The sequence below is a fragment of the Micromesistius poutassou genome, assembly GCF_964030765.1.
Source record: "Micromesistius poutassou genome assembly, chromosome: 5".
Taxonomy (NCBI): domain Eukaryota; kingdom Metazoa; phylum Chordata; class Actinopteri; order Gadiformes; family Gadidae; genus Micromesistius; species Micromesistius poutassou.
The window spans coordinates 8339148-8354264 of record NC_140275.1 but is presented as its reverse complement, the minus strand read 5'-3'; the positions used below and the strand labels follow the sequence as shown (position 1 = coordinate 8354264).

The following is a 15117-nucleotide window of genomic DNA, read 5'->3' as shown; positions in this document are numbered from 1 at the left end:
CAGAAGAACTGTTCAGATGAGCGGTTCTGATGAGTGACATCAGCTCCTCTCGGTCTCCTCAGGAGGGCGGAAGGGGCCGGACCACAGCGCCCCCCCGCTGCTCATAACCAGTGTCTCCTCCCAGCAGCCAGTCGACTCCCATTAGCCGCAGCCCACCGTGTGGACCAGCACAAGACCAGACCTCCTCCCAAGACCTCCTCTCAGACCTCCTCTCAGACCCCCTCTCAGGACACATTACGGAGGGACCGGGACGGCTTTGTTTTAGTTCCAGGTGCTCACGGTAGAAGAACGAAGCGGTTCTCCGGGTGATCCACCGGGCATGTGTCGTTCGTATCCGTGCCTCTGAATACACGACCTGCGGTTCTCTCTCTCCAAGTTCTGGTCCTTCGTGAGACTCTCCCCATCATCATGGCTCGGCGGTCGTGTGCTATCTACGCGACGGGGATCGTGTGCGCTCATCTGCTGGTGGTCGGAATCGTTCTTCTCGTGGCTCAAGTCTTCCAGACCGCGATCTACAGCCGGCTGAAGAAGGTGAGGCTCCCTGCTCTCATTCTGATCTGTCTGAAGCGCTCCGGTTCGCCGGTTGGTCCCGTTCGCCGGTCGCTGTTTATATCCAACATTTGAGACACAATGGGTGTTCTACGATCGGTATGTGTTCAGATACACGGTGTAGACCCCGAGTTTTGGAAGGTTACCGGTGTTTGGGGATCCACCCTCGGTGTAAGGGGGGTTACCGGTTTTTGGTCATCGAACCTCAGCCCCAACGAGTACCGCAACCATGTAGGAGATGAGCTGCAACATCTCCTACATGGTTCTTACTGGTAATGTGCCCGTTTTGAGGGTTACTGGTCGAGGAAGGGGGGCTCGTACACACACGACCCGATGGGTGGGGGACGGGAGGCGGTGACTTCGTCACACACTCGCCTGTGTGTGTGTGTGTGTGTGTGTGTGTGTGTGTGTGTGTGTGTGTGTGTGTGTGTGTGTGTGTGTGTGTGTGTGTGTGTGTGTGTGTGTGTGTGTGTGTGTGTGTGTGTGTGTCCCCTCACGGTGGGACGACGTCTTGATGAGACAGGTTTAAGCGATGTAGGTTTAGTAGACTAACATGCCGATGACTGGTCTGTTCCCGATATCCCATAGAGGAGAGGAAACCCAGGAGCGGTTCAGAGTCAGCGGGCGACCAGAAGTGATGTGGGCAGCGATTACAGAAAATGACAGCGTCCCTAATCCTGCTGCCACAGTATTCCGCTGAATTAAGTGTGCTTAGAAGTCTCCTTAATCTGATGCTGCTGGGTCTTTCCCTAATGATGAGGGCTAGCTGTGGGAGACACACACACACACACACACACACACACACACACACACACACACACACACACACACACACACACACACACACACACACACACACACACACCTTGCCTATGTGAACTAGGCGTGACACCACTTAAGTGTGTGGAATTCAACAGACTTCTTAGCCTGAGGACAGGATTTCTGTGATGTTGTAGTCAGCTGAGCTGTCACTGTGCTCTGAGCAGGGACAAAATACTTTTACCTTATCAACAAATAAATGTAATTATGCATTGACATGAATTGCTTCGTCACACACTCCATAAGTCCAAGTCTGGATTCGATCGATGTGTGTCTTAGAGTTGTTCATAAGGCCTACTTTCATAGATCTACAACGCATTGGGACAAAAACATGTTCCCAAAGTAGGACACGATAGCCTTTGTATGGTCGGATAAAACGTAGCGGGACATAAACAACTAAATAAGCGGAGCACACATCTCCCCACCGCCCAACGATAGGACGCCTGTCTCTCCTCCTCCTCCTCCTCCTCCTCCCCACCAGAACCACACAGAGAGCGCAGCCCCACCTGCCCGTGACCCGGACCGTGACCCGGTCTCCCTGGACCAGTGAAGGTCTTCCCAACCTCTCCCGAGGTCACCGTGTTGTGTTCACGCAGTAGAAGGTCTGTGGAGGCCTTGGTCTCCCCCCCCCCTCATCTGGGTGGGCCGGCCCTGATGTTGTTTTGATGTGCGGTTGAGCAAACAGAGCTCTGTCGTGGTGACCAATCACACGGCTCAATCCTGCGTCTGCATCTATGAGCTCTGGGCGCAGCCGACGCAGAACGCCGAGCGGGAAGTGGTGGTTTGTGTCGTAGTTCCTCATTGAGTCACGTTTCCATGACGCTGACGGGGGTCAGAGGTCAGACCATGACCTCACCACCTGATCATCTGGACCAGCGGCGTCGCTGGTCTCCGCTGGTCTCCTCGGAGTGTACGCCTGGCGCTGCTGCCCAGCCCCGACCGTCCTCTGAGGACGTGAGCCCCCCAGACACCCTCCCTGCTCCTCCTCCCCTCTGCTCCTCTCTGCTCCTCCTCTCTGCTCCTCCTCTCTGCTCCTCTCTGCACCTCTCTGCTCCTCCTCTCTGCTCCTCCTCTCTGCTCCTCCTCTCTGCTCCTCTCTGCTCCTCCTCTCTCTCTCCTCCTCTCTCCTCCTCTCTCTATGCTCCTCCCTGCTCCTCCTCTCTCTCTCCTCCTCTCTCTCTGCTCCTCCTCTCTCTCTGCTCCTCCCTGCTCCCTGTGAAGGTCACAGGTCACCTCAGATGTGGTCTAATGGAGTCAATAATATCTAAATCAATACAAGTCCTTCAGTCATTCATACCACATCGTGTTGGGTCGGTGCCGGCCACTGGTTTGTGCTGGCCACTGGTTTGTGCCGGCCACTGGTTTGTGCCGGCCACTGGTTTGTGCCGGCCACTGGTTTGTGCGGAGCAGGTCGTCAGAGGGCCTCCGGGCGCCACCTGAGCGGAGAGCAAACAGGATCTGATGAGGAGGCGTCGGAAACCACACCTCCGCTGGCCCCGCCTCCGACGGGCTCTAGCCCCGCCTCCGACGGGCTCTGGCCCCGCCTCCGAGGGGGGGGGGGGGCAGCGTCCACCTCCCCAACACTGAGTTTAGCATTGGTGCTCGTTTGTCCAGAAGGTTTGATAAATGTAAAGCACGTAGCTTTAGAGGCCAAACGTACAGGGCTGTAACTGGGGAGTCCCTGGCTAACGTAGCACTACATGTATTAGCTTAGGTAGTAGCCTATACATTAGAAGGCTACATGTAGTAGCCTATATGTAGTTAGGCTATATGTAGTTAGCCTATATGTAGTTAGCCTATGTAGTAGCTTCTATGTAGTTAGCCTATGTAGTAGCTTATATGTAGGTAGGCTATATGTAGTAGCTTCTATGTAGTTAGCCTATATATTGGAGCTAATATAGTTAGCCTCTATTTAGTAGCCTATATATATTTAGCCTATATGTAGTTATCCTATATCTAGTAGCTAATATAGTTAGCCTCTGTGTAGTAGCCTATATAGTTAGTCTGTATGTAGTTGTCCTATATCTAGTAGCTAATATAGTTAGCCTCTGTGTAGTAGCTAATATGTTGTAGCCTATATGTAGTGAGTGACTAGTTTCTAACTAGTTGTCCTAATATGTAGTAGCCTATACATAGTTAGCCTATAGGTAGCAGTCCTCACAGGGACCTTATCTGGTCACAGTAAGGCAGGCAGCCCGCTGCGTTGGGCGTTGTGTGACACCGTACTGACTCCACACTTCTCGTTCGGGGCTTTCCAGTTCAAATGACAACAGCACTTTGTTAAACATATGCACTAATGAAACCTCATGGCCCTCATGGAACCATCAGGTCTCTTAAACATTGCCCTCGGAGAGCTAATGTTTGTTTGGTTGTGTCTGGCGGAAACCAGTTTGGAAAGTTGACCTTAAAGGCTTTACGCACACACACACACACACATGCACACGCGCACTCACACACACACACACACACACACACACACGGCCCGTCCTTCTCACCCTCCGCCTCTCGTCCAATAGGAGATCACCCTGACGGAGAAGAGTCAGATGTTCGAGTCGTGGAAGAACCCCCCTCCCCCGGTCTACATGGAGTACTACTTCTTCAACGTCACCAACCCAGAGGTCTTCCTCAACGGGGGGAAGGCTGCCCTCAAACAGATCGGCCCCTACACCTACAGGTAGGACGTCCTGAGCCCTAGACCTACAGGTAGGACGTCCTGAGCCCTAGACCTACAGGTAGGATGTCCTGAGCCCTAGACCTACAGGTAGGACGTCCTGAGCCCTAGACCTACAGGTAGGACGTCCTGACCCACCAGCCAACTACTGGCCCCTAGACCTACAGGTAGGACGTCCTGAGCCCTAGACCTACAGGTAGGACGTCCTGAGCCCTCTCAGTACTGGCCCCTAGACCTACAGGTAGGACGTCCTGAGCCCTCTCAGTACTGGCCCCTAGACCTACAGGTAGGACGTCCTGAGCCCTCTCAGTACTGGCCCCTAGACCTACAGGTAGGACGTCCTGAGCCCTCTCAGTACTGGCCCCTAGACCTACAGGTAGGACGTCCTGAGCCCTCTCAGTACTGGCCCCTAGACCTACAGGTAGGACGTCCTGAGCCCTCTCAGTACTGGCCCCTAGACCTACAGGTAGGACGTCCTGAGCCCTCTCAGTACTGGCCCAGACTAGTCCTCGGTAGGAGGTCCTGTCCCGGAGGAGTGTGACATCGTTCTAAGCGGTGACTGAACAAACCGCGTATCAAGGACAGGAACACGAGGTCAGGAACATCGCTGTCCCACAGAGGAAGCAGGAAGCAGGCCGGGTTCCCCCACATGACTCCCGTCAGTGACGCACCGGCTCTGACACGGAGCCAGAGGGATCTGTCTCGTGTGGAACAGTGACCTCGCTGTTATTGAGGAACACAACCATGACCCACTAGGACTAGTGTTCCTAACAGAGGAACACTAAGGAACCTCACCCTGACCCACTAGGGCTAGTGTTCCTAACAGAGGAACACTAAGGAACCTCACCCTGACCCACTAGGACTAGTGTTCCTAACAGAGGAACACTAAGGAACCTCACCCTGACCCACTAGGGCTAGTGTTCCTAACAGAGGAACACTAAGGAACCTCACCCTGACCCACTAGGACTAGTGTTCCTAACAGAGGAACACTAAGGAACCTCACCCTGACCCACTAGGGCTAGTGTTAGGAACCCTAGTGGGGTCAGGGTTGGTGTTAAGAACCTAACCCTGATACTAAGCTCACTCGGGTTAGGAACCCTAACCCTGGTGGCCTTAGGGTTCTATGTATGTATGTTCTAACCTCACCTTTTCCACCACAGGGAGTACCGACCCAGGGAGAACGTGACCTTCCTGGAGAACGGCACCAAACTCTTCGCCCTGAACCCCAAAAGCTTCGTCTTTGTTCCTGAGAAGTCCGCCGGGGACCCCGAGGTGGACCTGCTCAGGACCATCAACATTCCTTTCGTGGTGAGTGGGTTCACGTCTGGTCTGGGGTCCCGTCCAATGGCTGACGAGCATGTGTTGTTAAACCGGGGAGAGCGCGGCTGATTGGCTCATCCTGGGCCCCGCCCTCCTCAGTACGTGTTCCCTGGGTCACGTCTCGGGCTCTTTCAGGATGTCGTTGTCGGTTGGCGTTCCAATCACAGAAAGGAACAACATGGACCCAACGCCCCTGACTGCTGTGTGCTCCCTGTGGTCTCTGCTAATGACCACTTCCTGTCCTCTCACTCTCTCATTACCGCCCTGTTGTCCTCTGCTAATGACCACTTCCTGTCCTCTCGTTCCCTCTGTCCCCCCCCCTCCCCCCAGGCTGTGACCAACGAGCTGAACCAGTACCCCTTCCTGCTCCGCTCGCTGGTCTCCATGTTCATGAACTCGGTGGGCATTGAGCTCTTCATGACGCGCACCGTCCACGAGATCCTCTGGGGCTTCAAGGACCCCCTGCTGTCACGCATCCACGTGATGCGGCCCGAGGTGGACGACACCTTCGGCCTCATGTGGAAGGTGAGCGGCCTAGGGGGGCTGGGCGGGGCCTGGGGGGCTGGGGGGGCGGGGGGTGCTGGGGGGCTGGGCGGCCTGGGGGGGCTGGGGGGCTGGGCGGCCTGGGGGGGGCTCGGGGTCCGCAGGGCGTTCCACCAGACGTCGCCCCCCTGCTACATGGGGAAGAGGTGGATTGAGGTCCATCACGTGTGTCCATCTTAACTGGAATGAAGATTTGGGATGAGCTGAACTTTAACTTCTGTCAGGAGTCTCGGTAGTAGACAAGTCAGTTTAGTGTCTCCAAGTAACGATCAAGTAAATATAACACAACACTAGCAGAGGAGCGCAGCGTGAGGAGGAAGCGATACTGTCTGCGTGCTGATGCTGGAGGCCTCATTTCCTGTTTCTGTTCAGCTGTCAAGGCCAGTGTCTGCTGCTCAGGAAGGTCTTTAAGAGAAGAGAGGTAACCTCACAGGTTACCACAGGTCGGCAAGCCCGTGGTTCTCATGGGATATGAGATGATTACTAATGAGATCCAAGTATTGAATCTAGGATCTCCAGATCCTGTCCACCTGGGCTGTAGGGCGGCTCTGGACGGCGGCTCCGCCTTCAGAACTCATAACAACGTCCCCGCCAGGAGCCCTCTTCTTCTTTTGTGGTTTCAAGCGGTAGAAATTCTCCACAATCTGAGCTTTAAGACCCTTTTAGAAAACGAGTGTTTCTTCATGTTCGAAGGACGTGAGCCGTCAGAGTTCTGTCCTGGTTTGTTGTTGTTTAGCGGACCTGGTGGAACGAGTCGGGGCCGCGCCGGACGTGTGGTAACACGCGCTGCGTTACGCTGTCGGCAGCTGCACCCTTTAACCGTTTCTTTTCCCTCCCACAGAAAAACGGTACCCATGAAGGGGAGTTTGTGTTCTACACCGGAGAGGAAAACTACCTGGACTACGGGAAGATCGACACCTGGAACGGCCTGAGGTACGCAGCGCCGACCGGCCGGCCTCTGGTCAGCTCTCCGTTTCCAGAGGGCTCCTCTCTTGGAGGAGATCAATTAATTTGCGTTAGTTTGGTCGCTGACCCGATGAGTCCTGTTTGGATAGCACCGCCGTCTGTTTGCTGAGTCCAAAGTATTCAAAGGCTCCTGACCCGAAGCGTGTCTCCTAGCACCGTGGCTCCATCGACCTCACACTCCTATCTGCTGCTCCGGTCCCCTAGGGAGATGTCCTGGTGGTCGTCCAATCAGAGCAACATGATCAACGGGACGGACGGCGCCGTATTCCACCCTCTGATCAAAAGGAACGAGCTGCTCTACATCTTCGCTGCCGACCTCTGCAGGTAGGAATACAACGTGTGTGTGTGTGTGTGTGTGTGTGTGTGTGTGTGTGTGTGTGTGTGTGTGTGTGTGTGTGTGTGTGTGTGTGGGGGTGGGGGTGGTGTGTGTGTGTTATGTTCCCTGCAGGCTCGTGTGTGTGAGATAGCTGTAGGATTGATTGGGGTTGCGTCAGGCCGGGGCCACAGACTCTTGCGTATCACGAGTCCTGATAATGCAGGGGGGGGTCGTTGTTGCAAGGTCGTTGTTTACTCTCCGTCGGGCGTGTCAGCGCTCCTCTTCTGGGCGGGGCCAGGGCTCCAGGACACGCCCCTAGAAGGTCACCTGGCAGCAGCGTCACTTAGCAACACGATGGGGGAAATCAAAGTTCTGCTTTCGCTGGCGTTAGTCTGTGACATGAAGCACCTGACAGAAGAGGAGGACCGTGTGACGGGTAAAGGCTCCACTAACGAACCCCCCCCCCCCAGGTCCATCCACCTGGGCTACGTGAAGGACGTGGACGTGAAGGGCATCCAGGCCTACCGCTTCGCCCCGCCCGCCGACGTGCTCATGAACCCCACGGACAACCCCGCCAACCAGGGCTTCTGCGTCCCCGCCGGGGACTGCCTGGGCACGGGCGTGCTGAAGGTCAGCGTGTGTCGAGAAGGTAGGACCCGGAGCTGGAGCCCCCCACAGAGACAGACCTCTGGAGATAAGACCACCACAGACAGTTAGACCACCACAGACAGTTAGACCACCACAGAGACAGACCTCTGGAGCTAAGACCACCACAGACAGTTAGACCACCACAGACAGTTAGACCACCACAGAGACAGACCTCTGGAGATAAGACCACCACAGACAGTTAGACCACCACAGAGACAGACCTCTGGAGTTAAGACCACCACAGAGACAGACCTCTGGAGCTAAGACCACCACAGAGACAGACCTCTGGAGCTAAGACCCCCACAGAGACAGACCTCTGGAGCTAAGACCACCACAGACAGTAAGACCCCCACAGAGACAGACCTCTGGAGCTAAGACCACCACAGACAGTTAGACCACCACAGACAGTTAGACCACCACAGACTAGACAGACAGTTAGACCACCACAGACTAGACAGACAGTTAGACCACCACATATAAGACAGATACAAGAGAAAGGGGGATTCGTTGAAAGGGATTTTTAAAAAGGTGCTTTGAGGGATTTTGAGGGATGTTAAGAAAGCGGTGGTGGAGCTGGAGGCAACGATCCAGAGTAATGAATAACCAGTACGGGTTACCAAGGCGTGGCTGCTGCTGGTTCAGACTAGTAGACTAGTAGACTAGTGTTCTCCACCAAAGCGTGGCTGTGACCCCCCCCCTAACCCGGCTGCCCCCCCTGCAGGCGCCCCCATCGTGGTCTCCTTCCCCCACTTCTACCAGGCGGACCCCATGTACATCAACGCCGTGGAGGGCCTGACCCCCAACAAGGAGGAGCACGAGACCTACCTGGACCTGCAGCCGGTGAGACCCTGCCTTAAGAGGACTAAGGGCTCTTAAAACCAACCTGCCTTAAGGGCCACGCTCACCCAGAGACCTAAGGGCTATAATGTTAATCATTTCATTCTGTTGATGCTCTATTTGAGTTATTTATTGTAGATATTATGGACGTTACTGCCAGTCTCCATGTTAATAATTACATTCTGTCAATGCTGGTTTAAGGTCCGCCTGTCGGTCGCTGGTCTTGTGTTGTCGTCTCAGAACGATGAAACTGTAGCGAGTGTTTACCGTTATGACCCCTGACCCCTGACCCCTCTAAAGACCCCCTCTCCCTGTCCCCCTCCAGACCACTGGGGTCCCCATCCGAGCCTGCAAGCGGGCGCAGCTCAACATCATCGTGAAGAGAGTCAAAGGTTTCCCGTGAGTTGAATTCCGTCACATCTGCTGACCCGCTGATTCCATCTGGGGGCGTCTGACCCTTTGACCTGCGACCCCCTGTTGACATCTCCCCCTCCCTCTGTCTTACAGCAAAACTAAATTAATCAACGAGACCATTTTCCCCATCATGTTCGTCAATGAGGTGAGACCACACACACACACACACACACACACACACACACACACACACACACACACACACACACACACACACACACACACACACACACACACACACACACACACACACACACACACACACACACACACACACCTCCACCTGCAGGGATGCTGTCATGGAATGACCCCCTCCTCCCCCCCCCCCCCCCCCCCCAGACGGCCACCATCGATGACGACTCAGCGTCTCAGATGCGGACGCTGCTCCTCATCGTCACGCTGGTCTCCAACTTCCCGCTGCTCATCATCGCCATGGGCCTCATCCTCCTGCTGGTCCTCGTCATCCTCTTCTGCAGGAACCGCCAGAGAAAGGTACGCCCCCCGTCGCCCCTCCCCCCGTCTCCCCTCCCCCTGTGTCCCCCTCCCCCCCTGTGTCCCCCTCCCCCCCTGTGTCCCTCCCCCGTCTCCCCTCCCCCCGTCTCCCCTCCCCCTGTGTCCCCCTCCCCCCCTGTGTCCCCCTCCCCCCCTGTGTCCCTCCCCCGTCTCCCCTCCCCCCGTCTCCCCTCCCCCTGTGTCCCCCTCCCGCCCCGTGTCCCTCCCCCCCTGTGCCCCCCCCCCCCCCCCCTGTGTATGCTACATTAGCAGCGTTAGCTCGTGGGGCAGCAGGGCAGTAGGACGTTCTGGGAGGTGTGTGGATATGAAGCAGGCAGACGTGTATCTACCAACTACCTACTAACTGATCTGCACTAACCACCGGGCTGTCTGCATGCTAACACCACGCAGCGCCAGCAGCACGTCCAACTTAATTCATTTTGTTTCAACCGTGGATCAAATTGTGTATTTTCTGACAGTCAAAGTTATTTTTAGATGTATATTTATATCTCTCTCTGGGAGTGGGTTCAGCTTAGTCCCCTTATTGTCCGTACTGTAGGTGAGCTAGTCCCAGTGCTACATCAAAGTGCACGGCTGTCTGCAGCCTGCAGCTCACTGCTTATCGCTGTTTGTCTGTCAACGACCTGCAGGGAGGGGTAGGGTGCTACAGGTCACTGACCGCAGGTCCACCACCTCCAGACGATGGTACTGTAGGTCGTTAACTGAAGAGGCTCGTTGACCTGTTATGTGTGCTATAGACACCGCTGCTAATTAGCATTTTAAGACGTAATTGAAATGTGATCTGATTTTTTTATAATTTTGTAACCCCCCCCTTTTTTTCCCTTTCTGTTTTAGAATGAAGTAAAGCGTATTGATTTTAATGAAGCTTTTCATTCTTTTGCTGTAAGTCCTCATTTTTGCCTTGTTTGCTGTTATTCTCTATAATTTGATATTGGTTCTTTGCTTGTTTGGTATTTAATTCTCCTTACGGGGCGTAGCGTGTCTTCATGTGTAATTCTCATTACTGTAATGTGAGTGTATTGGTCCATTCAGCACATCGCTTCTGTTCTTAAAACATTAGTCTCAAAGTTACTTTCCTCATTCTTACTGTCGGTGGAGTCCTAGTTGTTGTCGTGGTGATGCATGTGAAGCCCCTCCCCCGCTGCGGTGGGGGAGCCAATCCCCTGCAGCCCCCGCTAACTTCCTGTGTGCGGCCGGCCTCTCTTCCTGTGCAGACGACCAAGGATGACCAGGCCTACACGCAGGTCAGCGACAAGCCCGAGGAGCCGTCAGAAGCCCCCCCCCACAGCCAGCCGCCCCGCAACGGCTCCTACATCGCCATGTCTCCTGTGGAGGCGCAGAAGTGCTGATGGCCCGGGACGCCGACGGCGGGGGGGGGGGGGGGTGGCAGCTTAGACTAGTCTGATGAGGGAGGGGCCATGGGGCCATTTTGGGCAATGGGGGGGCTATGCATTGGGATAAGACCCCCACCTCCCCCGTCAGTGTGGGCTGCTGCCCCCCCCCACCCCCCCCACCCCCTCCCTGGGACACCAAGCCTCCCCCTCCCTAGGGTGTCATGCCAACGTCCCCCCCCCCCCCTCTCCCTGGGACGCCTCTGCCTTACCTGCTGAGAACGGCCTTCTGTTGGACATCACCATTCAACTCCCCCCCCCCCCCCCCCCTACATACACGCACTCTGGTCCTGGGGGGCTCCCCGTGGGGGTGGGGGGGGCGAGGACACTTGAAGTTCCATCGGTTGCGTCTGGACCACATGAGCCGGTCCCAACGGGCTCCGAGCAGACGGCCAGTATTCTCTCAAGGACTGACTCCCTCTGTCTCCCCCCCGCCGTCTCTCCCTCTCTCCCCCATCCTTAATCTTTCAAGGGCAAGCCCGCTAAACTAGACGGCGAGGCTTAAGGCCTGGGCCCAGCCGCCGCCCTGGGCGACGCCCTGCTGTGGACCGTATCATTTCACTGAGTTGAAGTCGGTCTGACCTGTGCAGACGTTTCACTCGTACTTCGGTGACCAAAGCAGCGTGGGCTTCCTTCCATTTCACTTGTTCTCCAGAACACTCGTCAGACGTGTAAAGTCGAATCATTTCAAATTGTGAGGGCAGAACACTCAGAAGACCTACAAGGGAGCCCAGAGTCTCTCTGCCTTACGTCTCTGTGTCTCCTGGTTTTTGTATTGTACATAATGTGAGGGGCCCCGCGGGGCCCAGCGCAGCCCGTGAGCCGGGCCGCCCGCCTCAGGTCCGCCCGGTTCCTTCAGAGTCCTTCCTTTGTTCCAGAGAAAGCACAATCGGGTTGAAGGAGCGCTAGCCGGCCGGCCGCGGGCGCTAGCAGCCCGTCTGTTCCCGTCTGGCGCGGGACCTTGTGTGTAAACCACGTGTCAAAAAAAGAGGAGAGAAAAGGCTGTGGCGCACTTCTCCGAAGTGGATCTAAGACCATGACACTGTCGACTTGGAAAATTGTGATTCTGTGCACTTTTTTTTTTTTCATAATTGTGTTCCTCTTCCTGTTCCTGTTCCTGTCCCCCCCCCCCCCCCCCCGAGTCCTCCAGTGCATTTCAGATTGTCGGCCGGAGTCCAGGCTCTCCCCCGGCCTTTTGTTACTTTATATTGTACGTTTATTGCTGCTAATAATTGCCATAACCTGTGGGCGTACCTGGTGGTATTATCCATAATGTGCTCCTTCCCCCGATGGAGGTGGTCCCACTCGGAGCGGGGGCTGTTCCCCATCGGAATGCTGTCGCTGGCTTAACCCTTGACATCGGGGAAATATCCGAGCACGGGATTGAGTCCAAAAGCTTTCTGCCATTTATCTCAATTAGCGGTTAACATTAGCTAACAACGTATTTGTAACCCTGCAGTATGTCCATACTGGTAATAATCGGACTACCGGGCGATAATCCAATCATCAACGGTTACTTAGTGTCATGACGCGTGTGTCCTGGTGTCAGGGGGACGGAGTCCTGGGGCGCTTTCGTTCCTCCAACGTGAGACCCCCGTCATAGTGTTCCAACGTCCCCCTGCGTCCTAGCGTTAGACCCGCCCCCCCCCCCCCCTCCACTCATGGCCTTGGCCCACGGTGGCCATCCTGGTGACCTTCATATGGACCTCATCCCGGGACCTCTGCGTGTCTTCTCCCGGGCCGCGGGCGCCCGCCTGCTGCGTGTGTGTACACCAGAACTGTTGGAAGACGCTCACACACGCATGCAAAGGCGCGCGCGTGCACCTGAGCCATCCCTCCCTCCCATGTGACTTCATCTCCTAAACGCTTCTCAGAGTCCCGTCGTGGCTCAGCCCGTCGGCTCCTTCTGCGCTCCACCAAAGAAAACGGGAGATGAAACCCGCCGCCGCGCTGTTTACGCTCCCCGCCAACGCCACGGCGCCGCGGCCCAACCGCTACGGCAACGCCAGCGTCACGGCAACGCCAGCGTCACGGCGACGCCAGCGTCACGGCGACGCCAACGTCACGACGCAGCGGCCAAACCGCTACGGCAACGAACCGCTGCGCTAGTGCGTGCCAACACACCAGTGAAGTATTGCGGACGTTACAAGTCTCGCGTGTGAGTGGGTGGGCACACAGTTTTTTTGTCGTGTTCTCCGGTGGGAGGGAAGAGGTTTGACTGACGAGGCGGACGCCGCCGGTGAGAGTCGCTCTACACTCGCAGAGGCCAGAGGTCAGCGGCCGGTCGGGCTCAGTGTTCTGGACGAAGCAATACGTTACGTTACGTTTTGTATCCGCCACCCAAAAGTTCAGTATCTTGATTTATGTTCGGTTTGTGGTCCAGGATGATTTCAGTACAGTTGAGTCGGTTTGTATTCTGGGATCAAAGCACATTTCAGGGTTGTTGTATTTTTTTTTATTATTTTCCAGTTTGCTTTAAGATTTGTAGTTTTGGGGTGAAGCTCGAATGAAGAGCTTCAGCCTTCAGTCGGTGAGAGAATGTTCTGGGTGGTCGGAACACGGTGTGTGTGTGTGTGTTGATGATTCTCGTGATGTAGCGGAGCACTGTTTGTCTTCAAACCAAGTGGAGCCAATTGAAGGAAGGCTGATATCTTACGGATATAGGCTGATATCTTACGGATATAGGCTGATATCTTATAGATTAAGGCTGATATCTTATGGATATAGGCTGATATCTCGTGGACGAGGCTGATATCTTATGGATGATATAGGCTGATATCTTATAGATGGAGGCTGATATCTTATGGATGATATAGGCTGATATCTTATGGCTGATATAGGCTGATATCCTATGTGTGAACCAGGCTGATGAAGGCCTTGTTGTTATTAAGAAGCCCAACGTGCAGACTGACCCCTAGAGACGAATGAAGCCAGTTCAGCGATGAACACTAGTGCCACACCATCCTGTATGATGCTTCTGATCTCCTTCAGACACAACTTATAAACCAACTAACTCAACGTTACTTTGTTCACAAACTAATTTCCTTGATTATTTTTATGATTTTGTTTATTTTGTTAATTTTTTTTGCTGCTGAAAATGACAATCCCTTGTCATGCTAGGTGCAAAATGGTTTCAAAATAATATCAATTTTTAGTTTTGATAATATACACTGCACAGATGTTTCTACCGTGCTTTTGTAAACATTTCTAGTGTATTTGCAAAAAAGTTGCAATAAATGCAATGTATTCATTCTTGTGTACGGTCTTTGGATTTTATTTTATTTGATCACTAGTCGACAAATCCCACATTTCAACAAATGTAATGACGTACTGGTCTCTACTCACTGGTCTCTACCTACTGGTCTCTACTCACTGGTCTCTACCTACTGGTCTCTACTCACTGGTCTCTACCTACTGGTCTCTACCTACTGGTCTCTACCTACTGGTCTCTACTCACTGGCCTCTACCTACTGGTCTCTACTCACTGGTCTCTACTCAATGGTCTCTACTCACTGGTCTCTACCTACTGGTCTCTACTCACTGGTCTCTACTCACTGGTCTCTACCTACTGGTCTCTACTCACTGGTCTCTACCTACTGGTCTCTACCTACTGGTCTCTACTCACTGGTTTCTACCTACTGGTCTCTACTCACTGGCCTCTACCTACTGGTCTCTACTCACTGGTTTCTACCTACTGGTCTCTACTCACTGGCCTCTACCTACTGGTCTCTACTCAATGGTCTCTACCTACTGGTCTCTACTCACTGGTCTCTACCTACTGGTCTCTATTCACTGGTCTCTACCTACTGGTCTCTATTCACTGGTCTCTACTCACTGGTCTCTACTCACTGGCCTCTACTCACCATTGGGCAAAAGGAAACCAAACGCCTGCCTTCTTCATGGCAGCCTATTGCGTAACCACATTTCCCATAAATGTTTTTTATATCCTTCCAAACGTCCATCCTTTGCCCTGGCAGCAGAACTGCTGGCCCCCTCCACTGCCCCCCCCCCCCCTGCTGTCATTAGGACTTGCATCATGTTTTGACAAAGATAAGCTGATGAATAGAAGGGTGGAAAACCCTGGTCATGCTTTGATGTTTATGAAAATATAGATTTGACATCAGAGTACA

General features: G+C 54.2%; 1 protein-coding gene across 2 annotated transcripts; it reads left to right on the top strand.

Moving 5' to 3' along the window:
- The first annotated feature begins 112 nt into the window (after positions 1–112).
- Positions 113–14245, top strand: scarb2a (scavenger receptor class B, member 2a). Of its 2 annotated transcripts, XM_084468262.1 has the most exons (13): positions 113–531; positions 3885–4042; positions 5200–5347; positions 5690–5884; positions 6744–6835; positions 7073–7192; positions 7655–7833; positions 8554–8672; positions 8995–9068; positions 9177–9228; positions 9423–9575; positions 10431–10478; positions 10811–14245. In XM_084468262.1, exons 1-13 carry the CDS (start codon positions 409–411, stop codon positions 10943–10945), a joined length of 1596 nt encoding a protein of 531 aa, XP_084324388.1. In that variant the 5' UTR covers positions 113–408; the 3' UTR covers positions 10946–14245. The 2 variants fall into 2 exon arrangements, with proteins under 2 accessions (XP_084324388.1, XP_084324389.1); XM_084468263.1 differs by lacking the exon at positions 10431–10478 and having other exon boundaries at positions 114–531.
- Positions 14246–15117: the final 872 nt, after the last annotated feature.